Source organism: Papilio polytes, unplaced genomic scaffold (assembly GCF_000836215.1).
Source record: "Papilio polytes unplaced genomic scaffold, Ppol_1.0 DF821067.1, whole genome shotgun sequence".
NCBI lineage: Eukaryota > Metazoa > Arthropoda > Insecta > Lepidoptera > Papilionidae > Papilio > Papilio polytes.
Window position 1 is genome coordinate 3,355,754 of NW_013528137.1, and position 20,775 is coordinate 3,376,528.

Genomic DNA, 20,775 nt, shown 5'->3' on the forward strand with positions numbered 1-20,775 from the left:
AAAAAAAAAAAAAATAAAAAAAAAAAAAATATGCCGACGAATTGAATACCTCCTTCTTTTGGGAAGTCGGTCAAAAAAAGAAATAGCCTATGTATTCTTCTATGTACTACATCTATGCCGAATTTCATCAAGTACCATTAAGCCGTTTAGGCTACAAACTCTAACAAACATCCATCTAAACTTTTGCATTTATAATATTAGTAAGATTAGTAAGAAGTAAGATTGCTGTCAGTTAAATATACCCTTAGTGTACATTTAGTATGAAAATTCTACACAGTGACTGCTGTATAACCACAATACAATTATGATTACGGCGATAATTCGTTCATCATACTAATATTATAAATGCGAAAGTTTAGATGGATGGATGTTTGTTAGACTTTATAGCCTAAACGGCTGAACGGATTTCGATGAAATTTGGCATAGATGTAGAGGATAGTCTGGATGAACACACAGAGTACTCACTTATGTTTTTTTTTAATACCACGCGGACGGAGTCGCGGGCGAAAGCTAGTTTATCCTAGAGAAATTAAGTGAGAAAAATGTATTTAGATATCGGATAACTTTTAAAATAATTAAAAAATGTCATAGATTTGAATCATATTTCGATTTTTATTAAAATTTAGTGTCCTCTCTGAGTCTTTATCGCCATCGAGAAGTGCATTGAATTCTTTCAAACTATGACGTCATCAGTAATTAAGATATGGCTTATCATACTCGCAGTTTGCATGCGTTTTGTAATACATATAAATTATTGTAATCCCCGCTTTAAGGAAATACGCATTTCTTTATAATCTGTGGCCATTCTCTATTGCCTTTGGATTAATTAAAATGCGATAAAATAAAAACTCATATTGATCCATCAATTTGTATAATCTTTATTGTGTTTAAAACTATTTGGATTTACTTGACTTTGTTACGTAAAACGTAATTTTTATTACGCTAAGAATTTTTCATTTGATAAATTTTTATACGTTTTTATGACAGACCTTGTAATTTATAGACAGGAAAATATGAAATAAATGCTACGGTATGTTTCCCATATGTATACGTCACATAAGTTATTTTATAGTCCGACAAAGTTATTTGACCCGCTTAAGTTAAAAATATACCCTAGTGATTTTGTAAATTAACGTAAATTATTGTGCCTTGTTGTAGGGTTCACTCTATTCTATTGTATCGTGTTGTTAATCAGCTATAGAAATATATATATATTTCTGCATACATCTTTAAAAGTTTAAATTTATAGTAAAATGAACTTTAACACTATTGATTATGGTTTGAATTCCATTGACTAGAAAGTACTTTAACAGACAGATGACCTCAGGTAAACGACCGTCAGGGTACAGGTAGTGGTAGCTTGTATTTCATAGCTTCTATGTAATTATACTGCATAATCTGTGGTATTTATTGGATTGAAATAACACGATGTATAAAAAAACCTTACGTTTAAAATAAACTCAACTCACATTCTTACATTCCTTCGGTCTAACTCCAGTTTTACTCATATAGGATAGATAGAGGCAAAACTGTAACTAAAGTTTTTACAACATGCAAATTTTCAAGTGATCAAATTGACTGTTTAGTTAAAACTGTCAAAATTGAACGTCTGTAGCGCGCTTTATATTCAACTAAGGATGAAAAATATGGAATTAAATAAACCTAATGGACATCTAAAGAGGGCGCTAGTGAGCTATCTTAATTCATTTTATTTATGCTTATAAATGAAAGTAAACCCTAAACAAAAGAATATCATTTTTATTTCGGCGGTTCAACATTGTTATATCCTTAACGAGGTTGTGAGTAGAAGTAGTCTCTTAGAATAAACTCTCTCTAAAAACAATAAACCCTGCAACACGGGTGATAGTTCCCCGTTATAAGAACTCTTTGTATAACACGTTTTACAACAGAGCCACACATCGCGTTATAGGTGGGTCCTTTTAAAATTGTTGGGATATTCACGTTAGTAGGGGTAATTTACGCGTTATATAATTGTAAGGAACTCGCGTTGTAGAGAGTTTATACAAGTGGTTATATTTGATGGTAGATTTGTACACAAAGATGCATTTATAAGCAACGTACGTGACTCCTTTGATGTTAGAAACACTGTTTTGCAAATAAAAGGTAATAAAACAATGCTGTTCAGTTATTCTGTGCACAATTTAATTTTATTGAGGAATAATACTTTATAATATAACACGAATGGATCGACACAATCAGTTTATTGCCGTCGGTTTCCACTGCCACTTAGATAACTAATAACTTCATGACAATTTTACTATTTTTAGACAATGAAATTACATTCGATTTTAGATGGACAGTTTTTTTCAGTAGGTTACCTTTGAAATTTTCATATAAATATTGAAAGATAACCCATTAATGCTATGTAACACAACTCCATCATACTATGCAATAAAGATAACACACGTAAGTAGCAATCTAGCAATGTCTTCGAATACAAGAGAATCTGCATACAAAACAATTCCATGACGAAACGATTGCGATTACGTCATCTGCGTTATCGAAAGCGCTTGCATTCTAAATTCAAATTTTTACTTTTAATTATAGCTAACCAGATATTTTAAACATACTATTGGCTCAATGTTGAAGTCTTTGCCTTCTAAAAATGTATAACTGTGGATTTCCCCAGTTGAAAATTATACAAAACCATGCTGTTATCTCTTTCACTCTCTTTGATAAAATTGAGCTAACAATATATTATGTTAGTAAAAACAGTTCCGAATGGTATATAATTTATATAAGAGGCTATAAACGAAGGCGACATTGTTATATGTCGTGTAATAATAGTAAATGGCATCCAATAAACAGATAAGACATTTTAATCTGACGTAATGGCCACACTACCCTAAAGAGGTTTTATTTATAGATACCACTTTCCTAAATTGGGTTTTATTTTGTTTATCGAAAGAGAAATTACGGTAATATACAAACCATGAAATCAAAGGCCTCAAGTATTTACTCTATACTGCAGAAACTTCCTAGACGAGTAGACCTAGGCGACTTATAGAGTTCACCTGAAACTAAACTATGGTACAACTGTTTAGTCTCTGGTTGCGAAACAATCGACAATCGCATAACAGTTGTACGATAGTTTAGTCAAAGATATGCGCCCGTCTTATAATTTTGGAATGGTCATTATGCAACAATCTACTGAACCAAATGGAATGAACAATAACTCGCTCTTATCGTGTTTCTATTTTTAAAATATCTATTCATCATTGAGTTCAACTGAGCAATTAATGTTGTAATATTTCCATTGTAGATGTAGGGACGTTCAATTGGAATGAATATGTACAATTAAAATGTTCCTTTCTCGACGCATCGTCTCCGTTTATGTCCGCGTATCAAGATAGCTATCGTCCTTGATAGATAAGCAAAGAGTTACACACCGAACTCGGAAATGTACACATTTTTTCAATTCTTACTATAAATTCACTCTCTCTACTCATACTTCTTACTAATGTAAATGCGAAAGTTTGGATGGATGGATGTTTGTTAGAGTATAGCTACTTATTTTTTTTAGTTGCTACCCTGTTTACTGATTTTGCTGTCACAGAACTAACCAAGCCAGCTTCAATAATCCAGCTGGTGTAAACACCGCGTCACAAAAACATCAGCAAACTCGAGATTGTTTCCACGAAATATTCGGTCCCTCAAGAGCAGCCTCAGAAACGTCTGCCAAATGACGTCAGCCACAAAACTGTCTCGTTTACCTCTATTTCCGTTCGTCGCCTTGAGATTCTTCCCAGACCAGATGTTTGTCGCCAGACATTTCACTGTCATAATCTTATTTGCGGCCAGGGTTTTTTTTAATTAAAAAAAATGGTTTGTTGACCATTATTTATAGTCTAATACCGACCACACACATTAGTAAATTTGCTTGCTTTGAGCTGTAAAGTTGTAACTGTCATTCAAAATCTAACGTGTGTCGCAAATGTTAAGATGGTTTAAAAATAATTGACCTTTTTACAATTCACTTTCCCTTGTTTGAAGGATGTATGCCATATATCGATTTCTATTATCAATGATAAGGATAATTCGAGGTTACAACCATCGATCATTATCAGATGTCAGATACGAGAATTGGAATTCCGTAAGTATTCATATATGAACTGTTGACATCGAAATACCATTCTTAAATATAACGTGATAGGGTCCAAGATTCATCCATCCATCTAGAAATCAAGACCTTAACAATAGCGACATAAAGTTTTCGTCTTAATCAACCGTATTTATGTGTTTACTTTCTTTGAAAACTGATCAAAATACTATTTACCACATTACCACATTACCACACTACCACATTTTATGACAGATTTTTTAGTATTAAGAGTATAGTAAAAGATGCCGATGAAAAATAAACTAGGGTTCCATAATGCAGTAAGTAAGTAAGAAAAATGGAAAAATAGCTTGTTTGTATTCATACTTAAGTATTGCAATCGATTTGGCAATAACCACACCCGCGCTGTAATAACCGATGATGCTGAAATAAATTTCTTGATGCGTTTGTACTCGCTTTAAAAAAAATTACATGAACTTTCTGAAGCCTAGAATCTAGATGTATCTTACCGTTTACGCTCATGAATGGTAATTTCGCTTTAGCATTTTGAGGTCGTCGATTGCGTGTAATGTTTTTAATTCTAGTAACAACTGTCCCTTACTGGCCAGTATTGGATTGCGATCCTGACGATTGCTTGACCCAATTGTGTCTCATCCTGTTTATTATTTCATCAATACATTGCTTTGCGTATGCTAGGACAAAAGTCCAAGGTTCTTACAAAAAATACAACCATAATAAGAACGGCATGTTTTTCGATGCAAGGATCCAATAATAAGTGAGGTTATGACAATATGAATCTTTTTAAATTTAATGAAGTAACGCCTAATGCATTTGCAGAGAAAATTCCCTTCCAATGCTCTTCTTTATCGGAAATGGTTGGGAAAGAATAGAGGACTTAAAGTAGTCTTTCGAAACACACTTATCAACGCGGAATGACTTCGACTCGATGTATGTTTTCTGTATCTTCAAATTTCTTTGAGATCTGTTAATTCGTTTTAGAGATTCTTTTCGCGACAAACAGACATACTTTCGCGTTTATAATATTAGTATGATTTGATTATGTGTAATCGAATTAGTGCAAGGCAGTTACAACAAAATGAATCACATTTTATTGCGTAATTCTTTCCACAGAAATTGACACAGAAAAATTCATTCTTATTTTGCGATAAACAATTTGTACTTCAAGGTACTTAACGAAGGATTACAGGAAATTGAATAAACAATTTAATATCAATACCTATTTTGCAAACCTTCCAGTTAGTAACAGCGTAGTCAAGTAATTTTTATTGCTTAGTAATTATGTCTCGTGTTGTAATTAATATGTGTGAATAGAAACAATGTTATTACAACGGCTCTGTTAATATTTTGTCTGTGTAACATTTTATCTCCTTCTCAGGACAAGGTTCGCCAGAGTTTATGGTCTTATATAGTTTATGGACTGTCGCGCTTAAAGTGTTTATTAAAGATTTTAGAATAAATCTGCACTAATGGACTGTAGAACCCATACCCTACTTGTTCTTTGAAACTATGCTCTATAGTTATACCAAATTTCATCTAAATCCGTATAGTCGTTTATGCAAACTCTAACAAATCCATCTAAACTTTCGCATTTTAATATTAGTATGATTTGAACATTATCTGTGTATAGGAACGATATTTACAAAGAATACATTTATTATACCGATTGACTTGGTCAAATGTCCGCGCAACGATCCGCCATTTTATAGAGCGCTTTGTCGTTGATTGTCCATTGTCCGGCACAGAATATGCAAACAAATTAGTAATGTTACTCGAAAGTGAACACAAAACAAAAATGCATTCGGTTTGAATTTGCTATTCTTGGGCAGTTTATCGAGAATTCCTATAATTAAAACGCTTATGTTACATTATGCTGTCTTTTGAACATCATGTTTTGATAGAATGTTTTTATACATGCTCTGCTCTGAAACACAAAAGAATGTTTATGCTTGACAATTAGAGAGAGAGAGCATGAAGCAGGTCAAATAACTTGAGAATATAAACAAATGATACTATCTTACTCCCTTGTTTGTTGACAATGGCGGTTTAACTACATAAAGTGTGCTTTCTTTTCGACATCCGGCTCGATATAGTACAGCGTCTTTTGAGAGCATGTCATTTTAACGAATTTAATTTCTGGATTGTAGCCAATTTCGACGCGATTTGTTTATGAAATTTGGTCAAGATTACGTAAACTGGCGTCTGAGTGACGTGGGCTAAAAATGTAACTATTTGTGGTCGACTGGCTTCGGCGCTGAGATGAATTCTCGTGTACGGTAAGGCAGGCATAATGATTTCACTCAACGCCGTACCCTTGAAGGTATATCTACGCATCAATTTCGCCCTTTTGGGCACAAAGCGACTCTGATTTATCCTAAACATACTACCGTACTAATATTATAAATGTGGAAGTTGGGATAGATGGATGGATGTTTGTTATAGCTTGTAGCCAAAAACGGCCGAACGGATTTCCATGAAATTTGGTGTATATGTAGAGAATAGTCTGGAAGAACACATAGGCTTTTGTACACTTTTATTTTTTTTAATTCCATGCGGATGTAGTCGCGAGCGAAATCTAGTTATCAAGAAACTTTCTCATATAGATCTCGTCGAAGTATTGGTTCTGGATCACTACTGTATGTTAATACTGTGCCCTAAAGTTTATTAACAAGACAATGTTTGTCGCATATCCTTCATTTATTTGTATAGCAGGGGTGGTAAACCACTGGCACGCGTGCCATAAATGGCACACGACATATTTTGGGCACGTCGAAAATCATAAAAACACTTCGAAAATAATATAAATGATTTACACCATAGAAGTGACGTAATACTCTCAGTCATAATTCAATTTCACGTCTAAGACCGTACCAGACATTGCTTTAAAATGGCACTTTGATGCATGTTTTTGACCCCTGCTTTATAAACTGGCAGACAGAAAGCGGCGCTACTTGCACAGACCCGCCCTATTTGGCCATAATTTATCAGATACGATATCTGTTGAAGTGGTGATGAGAAAATCAATACTCGTGATTGAGGTTTTTGTTAATGGAATAGCGATATTTTTTTTCTGAGTGCCAGTAGTTATTCAGACAGCCAACAAACCTGAAGTCTTATAAGCAAGTATGTTGTACTTAATTAGATCTAATTATGTCTCGTTTTATATTTTTAATTTATAATAGCTGTACAGTTTTGTCTATAAAGTAATAGGGTTAGTGTTTGGTTAAGTGGAGGGTTGAAGGTAGGGGAAAATCTATTTTCTGTGCATCTCAATTTCTGTGGATTAAAGTTAAGAAACGCATCTATAAATGCATATGTCTATGGGCAGATATCATTTTACCAATTTGCCTAATTCCGATGCTCTTTTTTCGATTATAACCTTATACTATAAAAAAATAAATCGAGGAAAAATAATGACCTTATATTAAAGTTGATGTAATTCATGATTGTGAAAGTCATAACAATTTTGTAACAAACCGTGTATGATTTTAAAAACGTATTATTTGCGCCATTACAAACATTTTCGCTAGAAGAATACGAATAACTCAACTCGCGTTACAATAGAAGGAAAGTAAAAGATAAGACAACGTCTTTCTCGTCTCAAATCTCCTGTAAATATGCTAAACTTCAAACGCAATATCCCAAAAATGATAAATTTCGAGTTAGTTCTTTGAATAAAGGTGCGATATGACTGCTATTACATAGCCTTATATTGATAAACTTAGTTCAATGAAAAAATGCTAAATGATCCGTGGAAAAAACCACAACTAGGAATCGAATGAATGACTAAACAGTCAGCGTATAATATCGAATGTCCTAGCCTTAATAATACAAACTGTACTTTATTTTAATACATGTAGAGTCCTATTTAAATGTAGATGTTTTGTTGTTTTTTTTACCTCGTTTTTTATATTCCGTTTAATAGTAAATCAATGTCTGGATATCTCGCGTGTTATAATTTTTTTTTATTGAAAAATAAATGTTGTTTTCGGTGGTTTGATGTTTACAAGGAAAGAGACGGGTTTATGGTTTTATTTTCTTTTTAATGTCCACTTTAACATTATTACAATAAAGTTGCTTATTGTTTGCAATGCAATATCATACCTGGTCAAGCAAAAAAAACTGTTACATTTTTTGAAAAGGAAAAAGGTCGCAAATATAAGGTTATGTTAGATTATAAAAGGTATTACTAGTTATAAGATAAGAATTGAAATAGGTTTGTCTTTTGAATGATTCTAAAAATAACCTGAAAGTTTAAACATCTCACATCATTTGAAATGGAAAGTTCCAGACGGTTCAAAGTAAAACTTGAATGAAATCTAGGAGTGAAAGAGATAACGATATGTAGTACGTTCACACTCATAAGTTAGCGAAGCTGTGGGGTCATTGACCTAAGAGTCAAGGCCACGGAATCTAGGCGAACGCTTTCGTCTTTGATGCGTCCTTCATTACTGATAATGATAATATTGCAACAGTGTATTTGTTTATATGCATGACTTGGCAATATCATAAAATTAAAAATAAAGTTACTTGTTGTATTCAACATTTTTAAGCACTTATATGGTAATTACATTTTAGCGCCATCTATTGGTATAGGATTGAATATAGATTGTATTTATTGGTTTCGTTATATCTCAAAGTAAATGCAATAGTGACGAATGCGGAAATGTAACTTATAAAATAATCGCAAGCTATATTAAAATAAATAGAAGATTGCATATCTATTGACTTACAGTTAAATGTAAAGCTTGATAAGCTCTTTTATTAGCCTAAATATGGTAGACAAAGATAAATGTTATCAGCTTTTTACCAAACGTGACAGCGTTTAAGCCTACCTTTATTTTAACGTAGTATAGTTATAACCTTTGAGATAACTTAGAAAATTTAATAACCAACATTCTTTTCTTTGTTACAGATTTTTACCCAGTTTGCAGCAGTTGAAATGTTGTCGACACCAAAACTTTAATTCCTTATGTCAAGAAGGTACACGACGTTTTTAAACCAAACGTGCTATAACTTGGAAAGTGTGTTTTTCAAAGGTGCGCAATCGAGGACTAGCCGGTCCTTGATGAACCCGACAACCCACAACCCTTGCGCTCGTACCCTTTGCATCTCGAAGAAGCCTTGTCGTTACTCCGCCAGAGATCCGAGGTTAAGACACTGGTCGAGAGAACTAATCGTATCCTCAACGTAGACGGATACTCACCTTTGGATTTTTAGAATCCAACATAGGTTTTCACTGACGTCCCACAGAGGGCGCGAATAGAGACACCGGTAGTACATTACGTACGTAGGCTCGTACTTAAGAGGGGCTCCGCGAGCGACTAATGGAATCGCAAAGAGCCTACGCTAATGGAATCACCGGTAAAGATAAAGCGTTCAATCATGAACATAAAGTACCGTCTGAAGAGGAGAAGACTACGTCACCTCTACTCAGTAGGGCAGACGTCGCTAAGCTAACGAACGCCATCGATGATGGGAGGTACGGAGCAAACGAGTTGAAAGCGTCCAAGAATGATTTGAATACAGTAAATTCTATGAAGACGGACGGAGACGATGAAAAGAAATCGAATCACCTTTCCGTAAGTTATAGCAAGGATGAGAATAATGAAGACGACACGAAGTCGACTAATGAGGGTGTCAAGTTCTTGGGTTTGGGCGACGCCGACAGCATCTGCTCGAGCAAGCCGTCCGCGGAGCAGTCGCCTGAGATCCCCGACGGCGGCTGGGGCTGGGTCGTGGTTGCAGCCTCCTTTCTCATCGCCACCGTGGCTGACGGCCTCGCCTTCTCCTACGGCCTTATGCACAACGAGTTTGTAGGATTCTTCAAGAAGAGCGAAGCTAAAACTTCACTCATTGGAAGTCTCTTTATTTCTGTTCCACTGATTGCGGGCCCCATAATGAGTGCTCTAGTGGACAGATACGGATGTCGGAGCATGACAATTGTGGGTGGTGTCACCGCGACCATTGGATTTGTGGCCGCCGCTTTCTGTAATTCAGTGGAGACTCTCTATGTCACATACGGTATCATCGCTGGCCTAGGCATGGGATTACTCTACGTAACAGCTGTTGTTTCGATAGCGTACTGGTTCGAGAAACGTCGAAATTTGGCAGTTGGTTTAGGATCTTGCGGTGTCGGATTCGGGACTTTTATCTACTCCCCCTTAACTACGTACTTATTGGAAGCCTTCGGGTGGAGGGGAGCACTGCTATTGCTCGCCGGTACAGTACTTAATGTCTGCGTCTGCGGTGCCGTTATGAGAGATCCAGAATGGTTGATTCTGGAACAGAAGAAAGCGCGACAGTTAAGTAAAGCGAAACGAGCTTCTAGTTTTATGTCCGTGTCTGCGAAATCAGGAGGTGGGGAATCCGTCTACCCAGGGGTGGAGGAATTGAAGATATTGATGAAAAGCGGGGAAACACCTGAGTATATTCTAACAACCTTAGTAGCATCTATCGCGCAATCGGAATCTTTAGAAGCTGCTACAAAGATGAACGCGGATCTATCACAGCAGAACAAAGTGAGTTCTGTTATAAATCTTCCTACATTCTTACGTCAAAGTGAAAAGGTGCCAGCGGAAGTTCTGGATCAGTTGGTGGCGAATAAGCGCCTGTATAACATTATTTTAACGAACTACCCCTCGCTGCTCGCGCTGCGAAGCAACTCAGAACAGAAGTTGGCAATCGAGCCGGTGCCCGAAGCGTCGAAGTCTAAACAGGTAATGATGTCTATGAAACTGAAGCTTAACAAGAAGAAAGAGAAAAAACCTTTCGAGGCGAAATTGGAACAGGTTCGGGATCAATTGCTGCAGCCGATTCCGGAGAACAAGCCGGCGATAATTACGCCTAGGAACGACCGCCAGGATTGGTTCACGAGGCAGTTTCATACAGATCACCACTACCTGCGTGACATCAGGGTGCATAGGAACTCGATTATGCACCGCGGCGCTATGATGAACATCGCTAAATACAAGCTGCGCGCGTCTTCATGCCCGGATATATACAAGAACTCGATGTGGTCTGTGGAAGACCAGGAGGAGAAGGTAAAATCAAATACTCTAATTTTTTATCATAATAAGCTTTTTAAATTGTAAGAAATTATTATCACATAGTTGATAGACACCACAAACAATCAAAATAATTGTTTAAGTATAGTAGTAAGTATTTCCATCCGTTGAGTAATGTATTCAATATATAGAGAATATACTCAAGAAACTGAACCCGGACACAACAAGATGTATTTATTTACACACTACAGTTATCATTGGTACATAATGTTATCTCAACTTTTAACCCAGAAATAATAATTTATTATTTATTTTCAGACACGAATACAACGTTTCCTGGCGATGCTGAACAAGACGTTTGATTTCAACATGTTTACTGAATTCCACTTCCTGATGATGAATGTGTCAACCCTAGTGTTATTCATCTGGTTCATAGTGCCGTACTTCTATATCGCTAACTTTATGACGATGAATGGATTTTCTGAAACACAAGGCTCCCTTATGCTGAGTATATTCGGTGTTGCCACTATTATTGGTATTGTAAGTATTTTTAATGTGGTTTTAATTTTTTTTTTTATAACATAAGGTGGCAAACGAGCAAGCGGCCACCTGAAATCGCCAAAATGGCGAAGCGACCGCTGCCCATAGACATCCGCAATTGCAGATGCGTTAATTACTTTTAGACAATAATAAAACGTTATTAACTACAACATTAGACCACTGATTCCCGACAGAATGGCGCGCTTATACTTAATACTACTGACATTGACAGATGTCATAGGGACGATATGCCGATGATCTGGTGTTGCGTCGCTATCGTTTTCTTAACATTACATATAGCACGAACTAAATCTATTACTAGTGCATCTGATAGTAAAAATAACAAAGCTGCAGACAAATAGATTTAGAGCACAGAGAATGTAATAAATGTGAAATTAAAAAAGACATGAAGAAAATGATGTACTATTGCCATTTAAAATTTGTTACCAGCCTAAAAAATAAATAAATGATGTCAGACATTTTGTGTGCACGCTAATGTCTTTTTAATAAATACAGACACTAATTATACAAATGTATGTGAATACTGTAGCCGTTGATAAGATTGTTTGCTTTCACAGCCGTCTAAACCTTATGTTAACAACTGTTTGACAAGGCTCATAAAGTTTTTGTATGATGGACAATAAAAACGCAATGCAGATTTACAATGTTGCTTTGTCAATAAAATAATAAATTGTCTATGTTACGCTACTTGTGACCGACATGCAATCTCCCAAACATTTTTTTATTGCACTGGGATACAGACTATATTCTGAAGTGTTCAGATATCGATTGTTTTGAAGTTGTACGGTACATGTCTTCAAGGACGAATGTGGCAATTAGTCGAAATGTATTTGACCAACCACTTGATTGCTTTTTCGTATTACAAATTACTATTCGATAGCCGTACATATATCACAAAGATGTATAGAAACGAATTTAATATACTGTTTGTAGCCCAACAGATGTCTATAACAATATTGTACATTTAATGAGGCGTTAAATAAACATGTATAAAAACATTTTAATTCTTTATTATTAATATTTTGTTTTTCATTGTATATTTGTTTAAGGTTTTTTAAAGATTACGTTCATTAACATTACAAAAATAGTTACACGAGGCACTTGATTTCCGCGGTATCATCAAAACTAGACACACCTTTATGATAATTTAATGATTGTCTACATTCTTATCTTTTTCTTGTTTCATTACAGGTCGGTCTCGGCTGGATGGGAGATTTACCTTGGGTTAATGTGACGAAAACATACGCTTTATGTCTAATAGTTTGCGGATTCACGATACTGCTGTTCCCAATTTTAATACGCGTAACTGACGCTAATGAAACATATAGTTTCTACATCCTGGCGTTGAATGCGGTTATATTTGGCTTGACATTCTCCAGCTCTTATTCATATACTCCTAGTATCCTCGTGGAATTAATCGCCCTCGAACGCTTCACGATGGCGTATGGGCTAGTCCTGTTGTGTCAAGGATTGGGACATCTTATTGGCCCACCTATGGCTGGTGAGTTTTTTTTTTAAATTATGAACAACTAGCGCCCGCGACTACGCGAGACGTTAAAAAAAATAAGCAAGTAGTCTATGTGTTCTAGACTATTCTCTACATCTATGCCAAATTTCATAGAGATTCGTACAGCAGTTTAGGCTAGTAACTCTAATAAACATCCATCTAAACTTTTGCATTTATATTAGTAAGATTTCGTAGTCTAAGTTCGCATAATGTACAAACATCAAACTTTATCCTGTTTGTTATGGCAAAACGATATTAATATTTTTTCTTCACTCAATATTATTTTTGTTTTCAGGTGCCCTTAAAGACAGGACTGGATATTGGGACGCGGCATTCTACGTGGCTGGAATATGGGTCGTTGTCTCTGGTCTGCTCGTCGGAGTAATACCATATACAAGGAACTTCCGTATCTGTGGGAATGCGCCGCTTGCGAAAGATGCTGCCGGCGAACCGGACCCCGGAATTAAAATTATTATAGCCCATTAGTATTTTAAGATAGAATTAACTTTGCTTTGTGCTTTTTGACACTGCGTTTTATAGGTTAGTTTTAATTATGTGTTTTACTCGATCTTTTCGATAGTGTGAAAATTGATTTACTTAAAATATTTATGTAATCTTAATTGTTAGTTTGTATTTTATTACAAATTTATTTATTCGTATGTTATACGAAGACAGCACGTGAAATAGTATTTTTGGATTGCAATAGTTGGTATTTTTGAGAATATAATTTTCCGAAAAAAGATTTTAACAACTCAAATAATAAGTATTAAAAATTTACGTTGAAATGTATTCATGATTCAAAATAAACAAATTCTTGCCAAACCAATAATGACATGTTTATACCCTATCGCTCCATTTTAATTTATAAAAGATTTTTTAAGTATTGTAGGTTAAGTTTATCGAAGAATCTACTAATGTGTTGGTTTTAATGGTGTTTGAAGATTTTTCTTGTACTAGTTTTATTTGACAATAAAATTTCCTGAATTACAATTGAAATGCTTTTATTTAATTTTTTAAATAAAAATCTGCAGTCGGAATGGTCTTCATAGTATTTTACACTTAAATGAAATCCGCGAGCTAAAAACTTCAAAGTTGTTACAAAATTAAATACACTCAAGTTTTGAGTTAATAATGTGGATCAATAAGGTTTCGAATTTGTGTATATTTCAAGCATCTTATTCGTTTTAAGTAGTTTTTAAATCATATTTCTCTAAATCAAAAACATAAATCATAGTTTTCCTATAATAAATTTATTTTTAATTGGCTTTTTAAAGGAACAACAAAAAATCATTGATTAGCAATGAAAAGTTACGGGAAAAATGAATTTTAAATTCATTTATCATGTTAAGAACGTTAATCTTTTTATACAAACACGGCTTTTTTACAAAATGTTCACGGCTGGGTAAAATTTAATTGGCAACACTGTACAGATGTCAATCAACCACTTTGACAGTGACAGTTTGCAATTTGCAAATAAATAAATAAAATGTTTGGATAATTGTTTTAAGTTAATTATATGCGTGTACAGTAGGTATTAAGTAATTAATGAAAATTGCAGTTAAATATGGATGGGTTAGTGTTGATAACATCAGCTGAAAAATTAAAAAAAAACAATGCCGGTTTTAGACCGGCCAGTCCAATTTGAATCATGCAATTTTGTTTTTTCTAGGATTGTCCATTTTGATTTCAAAGGCGCTCCATTGAAAATAAATTATTTAGAAACAGTAAGTATGTTTTAAGTTAGTTTTGAATCACATATACTCACAATGCAATTTAAAGTAAAACAACAACTTTCTAAATTACAATACGAAATTATCATCAACTTGTCCTTATCGTTTATGGTGGGTCGGCACAGTATGTTACAATATGAAATAATTAAATGATTTTTCAGGTATTTAAAAACATAAAAACATGGGGAGCTACGGGAGTGCTATTAGAATGGGAGGATACTTTTCCTTATGCTTCAAACTTAAAAGATATTGGCAGCCAAAGAAGTAGTGTTGGAGCTGGTGGTGATGGTTTGTACAGCATTGATGATGTTCAAACTATATTTAGACTTGCCAAAGAAAATAGTTTGGAAGTAGTGAGTATTTAACTGAAAATTTCTGTATAAAATATGTGTTTTAATTCATGGCATCAAGTACACAAACATAATTATTTGTAAATATATTTTGTTGAAATATAGTAAAGAAAAGGAGCGTCGGTGGCTCAGTGGTTTGAACACTTGTAATCTACAGTTCTTGGGTTCGAATCCCGCCATGTACCAATGTGATTTTCGATTTTTCGAATTTTCATATGTACATAATTTACCCGATGTTCTTACGGTGAAGGAAAACATCGTGATGCAACCTGCACCTATCGGCGAAGAAATTCAAAGATATGTGTGAAGTCAACCAACCCGCACTTGGCCAGCGTGGTTGACTATGGCCTAGTCACCCTAACTTAGGGTAGACTCCGAACCCCTCAGTGGGGACATGTAGTGAGCTGGTGATGATGATGATGATGAGTAAAGAAATATTTAAGAAACTCCTAATTAATAAAAAATTGCATAGTTAAAACTTACCTATGAGACAATTTTTTTGGTATATCACATAATAGCAAGGATAGAATGGTGATGTGACAATTCAGTTAGGTATTTCCTTATTGTGAACTTAAAAAATATACTTCTTACTCTTATTAATATTATAAAGGTAAAGGTCACTTTGCTCGGAAAATCACTATGAAATATATTTTTTTAATTGGACATAGTCACAGGCAACACCTGTTTTGAAAATAATCGAACAATTTAGTGTTATCAAATTTATGTAAATAATCTAATAAGGTTACCTTTTTTTTTTCAGATCCAATTAATTCAAACAATAGGTCACATGGAGTTTGTATTAAAGCATCCATCAAACAGCAAGCTGCGGGAAGCACCACATTCTCCTGCAGTGCTCTGTCCAACAAATCCGGAGTCTCTGCCACTTGTTACATCAATGTTGCAACAAGCATTAGATGCCCAGCCTGATTCTAAATATATACATATTGGTGCTGATGAGGTATTTTATAAAATCTGGTCACAATAATATTAAAATTATTAGAAAAAGTGTTCTAAAATCAGGCAAACCTGTACTACATTAGCTGTTCATGTGCAGCTTCATCTATACAATGTTAAAACTTTATATTATTGTTTACATTCTGTAAAACTTTCAATTGCAAATGTCAAAAATCAAATGCACAAATGACAATGCCTTTTCCATTGACTTACAATTACCGTTACCATGGCAATTGTGCTTCACTGTTGGTTTGTAGTTTTAGTTTCTTTCTGATATGATCGTTTATTCATTTTTATTTAACTCCTAAGTTTAATAATGTGAAAATATGTTGCCTTTAGCATGTCGGAAGTGTAGATTACTTATTAAAAAAGTATTATTAAAAAAATTACTGCGATTGTCTACATTCTACATAACAAAGTGTGTGTTTACGCTTTATCATATTAGTATAGCTATAGCTATAGATATAGATATAGATATAGCTATAGATATAGATATAGATATAGATATAGATATAGATATAGATATAGATATAGATATAGATATAGATATAGATATAGATATAGATATAGATATTGTGTAGGTGTGGCACTGCGGGGAGTGTGCGCAGTGCCGGCTAGCGGCGGGCGCGAGCGCGGGCGGCGCGGCGGCGCTGTATCTGCGACACATACAAAATGTAGCCTTATTGTTAAAGAAAAAGAAGCCAGATTTAATTGTACTCATGTGGGAGGATATGTTGCGCTCTATGACTGCGGATGTCTTAAAATGTAAGCATTTTTTGTTAGTTATATACTCTGTTTAATTTTTATCCTGTATTTTTAATATCTTAGCATTTTATTATTCTTTTTATGTCGAACGTAAAAATATTTTATCTTGTACTATTTTTTAATAGTAGAAAATTAGTTTTTTTTTGTCCTTGACAGACAAATTGTTTATGAACTTCAAATATTGTTTCCAGCATATAACCTAGGAGATCTAGTCCAGCCCGTGGTGTGGCATTACAACCCAATAGAAAGCTTCTCATTGTCACCTGCAATGTGGGAGACATACAGACAGACATTTCCTAAAGTATGGATAGCTTCGGCGTATAAAGGTGCCAACGGCGGCTCACAGGTGAGGAATGACACTATTTCCATCTATAAAAACATTTAAGAAATATATAGACTATACATAGCGAACAAAGTTTTTTCACTGGTAACTTCTTTGAAAGGTACTATGTTGTTAAACACAAAAGAGAGGCGTGAATGGAAGCAATTCCGTGTTTGATGAGTGTGGTGCCGAAGGCCTAATTTAAGTCCCTTTCCCTTTACCACCCCTTTCTTATAAGAAGAGGATGGGAAGAGGAAGTGGATTTGACGGTGGAGAATCATAGGAAGGGGAAGTATCCTCTTTATGTGCGTTTCCTCCGTCCGATAAGGGTAGGCAACGCATCTGCAATTGTAGATGTCTATGGGCAACGGTCACTTCGCCATTTTGGCGTATTCAGGTGACCGCTTGCTCGTTTGCCACCTTATGTTATAAAAAAAAGGAAGAAGAAGACCGAAGAAAGTATGGATAGATTGTGTGAAAGAGGATATGCTTAAAGGAGTGGATTCAGATATGACGGCTGATAGAGATGTATGGAAAAGCAGCACATACTGTGCCAACCCTCCATAAGATTAGCAAATAATTGAAATCCAATTATATTAATTATATTGACATGTTAGCGTTAGTAAATAATGTGGAAATGTCTGAACTGAAGTGTCAACTACTTACTCTATATGTTTTTGTCAGTCTATGTTTTTCAGACTTACAAAGAGGGTTTTTTTTCGCATATGTAATTTTCAATTGCAGGTAGTCTCGCCAGTCGGCCGATACGTCAGCAACCATGAGGGATGGCTGAAAGAGATCGATAAATATGCATTCCAAATTAATTTTGTAGGTATTATATTTACTGGATGGTCAAGGTAAATCAATTTACAAAATATATGTACCAGCCAAATAAATATTCCTATTACTGAATAACTTGATTTGATATTTACAAAATTACACTTTCGTTAAAATCGGTTTCTTTCGTTTAGCTTAGTGGTTATCACAAACTTTCTTATAAACTCCTACATAAATACAAACACGAGTAATCCTAATAAAAATAACCCTTGTAGGTCGGGTAGAGCGTCGGTGGCTCAGTGATTTGAACATTTGACTTGTAATCTAGAGGTCTTGGGTTCGAATCCCGCCATGTACCAATGTGATTTTCGATTTTTCGAATTTCCATATGTACATAATTTACCCGACATTCTTACGGTGAAGGAAAACATCGTGATGCAACCTGCACATATCAGCGAAGGAATTCAAAGATATGTGTGAAGTCAACCAACCCGCAGTGGGCCAGCGTGGTTGACTATGGCCTAGTCACCCCTTACTTAGGGTAGGCTCCGAGCCCCTCGGTGGGGACGTACAAAGAGCTGGTGATGACAGGTCTGGTAACAAATATAAACAAGTTTTAATACTTTCTTGGATAAATAAAACCAACCAATTAATAAGAAAATCACAGTTTAATTCACACTTAAGTAACATTTAAATTACTAAACTATAAAATATGCAAATACATGTTTTTTTTAATTTGTTGATCTTTTTGACATTAAAAGATGTTTCAGGTATGACCACTATTCAACACTATGTGAGTTGTTGCCGGTATCTCTGCCATCTTTAAAAAGTTGTTTGCGAATCTTTCTAAAGAGAAACACATCACTACCAAGTGAGTATATTATGTTTAAGAAAACATACGGAAATAATATATCAAGTTTATTTAAAGCCTTTTCCTCACTTTTGTAAGTAATAAAAAAGTTTATTCGTAAGAAATTCAATTGCTTTAAGTAATATAGATGAAAAAAACCGATGAGACAGTATTAATTATAGGTTCCCTATCCTTACTTCTAGACCTAGCTTAGATCACAGACGCCCTTGAGTAGTCATATCGGAAAAATAATGTCCGGTTTACACTAAGCCAGTTATGTATACATTCACACTCCAACTGTACTGGCCAAGTGTAAACTGGCATGTGAACACTAACTTTGTAGTCCATACATTCATTACTGTTTACTAGCCAAGTGAACCAGGTATTGATTTAGTTTGTTTTAATGCATTTTCAGTGGAGGAAAGCGAAGAAGTACCGGAGTCGGAGTTGTCAAGTTCCGTGCAGCGCTACGTCGACCTCAAGGACCGCTGTCACAACTTCCTGCACTCGGACCAGTCTGTATTACCCCACCATATTTATACTAATATTATAAAGAGGAAAGATTTGTATTTTTGATTTTTTTATGTATTGAAGTAACTCAAAAGCTATTGGACCGATTTCAAAAATTTTAAAAAATTAAAAAGCTATGTTATCCGTGAGTAACACGGTGTGTTTTTATTTACTTTTTAATTTCACGCGAGTGAAGTCGCGAGCATCAGCTAATCTTTTATATACAGTTTACGCTAATAAAGACAATTTAGATTAACTTCTGTATTTCTATTGATAAATACGTACAAAATCATATATTTTCAGACAAAAGATGACTATATTCGACTGTTTCCATGTAAACTTACATTTAATGCTAACGTATTTATTTAGATTAATTTAACTTTTTTAATAAATTTAATTTGTGTTACAGAGTGGCAACATGGTTCAATAGATGGCAAATAGAGAACGAATTTACCAATCCATTGCAAATTCAGAACGTAATGCAGTTTGCAAAGCAGTAAGTTTTGTGTGGTATTGCTTTTTGCGTCACAAATATAACTTAAACGTAGTAAAAAAAATCATATCTGTAATTATCTTAATCTTTGATTGTGTTAATCTTTTTTATTTTAATCTATGTTTTTGTTATTCTATGATTACGTTACTCTATGTATTTGTTACTCTATGATTAAGTAACTAGGTTTTTATTCTATGATTATATTACTCTATGACTGTTAATCTTTGTGTTGCAAATTTAAATTATATCTCGGTATTAATGCTTATTTCGTTATTTTTAGCTTATTAACGGATATATTAGTACTGCAAGAGACAATAACGCCACAACTTCACGCTGTAACGGGAAGGAGGAGCGCAGATGAGTGGATAGGAACATTCCTGAGGCCTTTAATTCTGCAATTAAGTGATATCTATGAGACAGCTGTACGTAGAATGAATGCCGGCGCTAGTGTTCTACCAAAATGTATTGATTTTTGACGCATAGCGTGTTAATTGTGATATATTTATTCTGTGTTTTAAGAAAACTATTTTAAGTCATAATAAACGAATGTCTATAAATTTTGTTTTATTTTACCTTTCAAAAACTGATAGCCCTGGATGCAAACCAAGAGGATTCCATAGTTAAAATAACACAACCTCACTGAATTATAGCAGTTGAAATATAAGCTAATATTAATAAAAATGAATAAAGACCCTAATTTTGACATAATAACCTCAAAATCGAATCGTGACTTAATATAAATAAAGTTGTACATTTCCTGTACATAATCCTGCAGTCCGGGAACTAGAAGCCCGGATATTAACTAATAAAGCCGGAACTATAGACCTATTGTCCCTTTTTCCCGTGACCG

The 20,775-nt window shown here is 34.6% G+C and overlaps 2 protein-coding genes across 3 annotated transcripts in view; both read left to right on the top strand.

The window, feature by feature from the left end:
- Window positions 1-14,132, top strand: part of LOC106109811 (monocarboxylate transporter 14-like) — a 21,783-nt gene extending 7,651 nt beyond the window's left edge. Inside the window, exons 2-5 of the mRNA XM_013291429.1 lie at window positions 9,015-11,142; window positions 11,425-11,646; window positions 12,859-13,168; window positions 13,470-14,132. Coding sequence (XP_013146883.1) covers window positions 9,427-11,142; window positions 11,425-11,646; window positions 12,859-13,168; window positions 13,470-13,660 — 2,439 coding nt within the window. The 5' untranslated portion in view covers window positions 9,015-9,426 and the 3' untranslated portion in view covers window positions 13,661-14,132. The remainder of the gene's footprint in view (window positions 1-9,014; window positions 11,143-11,424; window positions 11,647-12,858; window positions 13,169-13,469) is intronic.
- A 488-nt stretch (window positions 14,133-14,620) lies between these two features.
- On the top strand, window positions 14,621-20,482 carry LOC106109698 (hexosaminidase D-like). Of its 2 annotated transcripts, none has more exons than XM_013291288.1 (11): window positions 14,621-14,746; window positions 14,844-14,898; window positions 15,066-15,257; window positions 16,015-16,212; window positions 16,790-16,973; window positions 17,165-17,319; window positions 18,040-18,152; window positions 18,834-18,943; window positions 19,338-19,437; window positions 19,842-19,928; window positions 20,206-20,482. In XM_013291288.1, exons 1-11 carry the CDS (start codon window positions 14,739-14,741, stop codon window positions 20,399-20,401), a joined length of 1,398 nt encoding a protein of 465 aa, XP_013146742.1. In that variant the 5' UTR covers window positions 14,621-14,738; the 3' UTR covers window positions 20,402-20,482. The 2 variants fall into 2 exon arrangements, with proteins under 2 accessions (XP_013146742.1, XP_013146743.1); XM_013291289.1 differs by having other exon boundaries at window positions 14,623-14,746; window positions 18,843-18,943.
- The last annotated feature ends 293 nt before the right edge of the window (window positions 20,483-20,775 follow it).

Coding starts and splice junctions, on each gene's coding strand:
- LOC106109698 (XM_013291288.1), top strand. Junction 15,258..16,014: donor AAGAAAATAGTTTGGAAGTA/GTGAGTATTTAA, acceptor TTTTTTTTTCAG/ATCCAATTAATTCAAACAAT. Junction 17,320..18,039: donor GTGCCAACGGCGGCTCACAG/GTGAGGAATGAC, acceptor TTTCAATTGCAG/GTAGTCTCGCCAGTCGGCCG.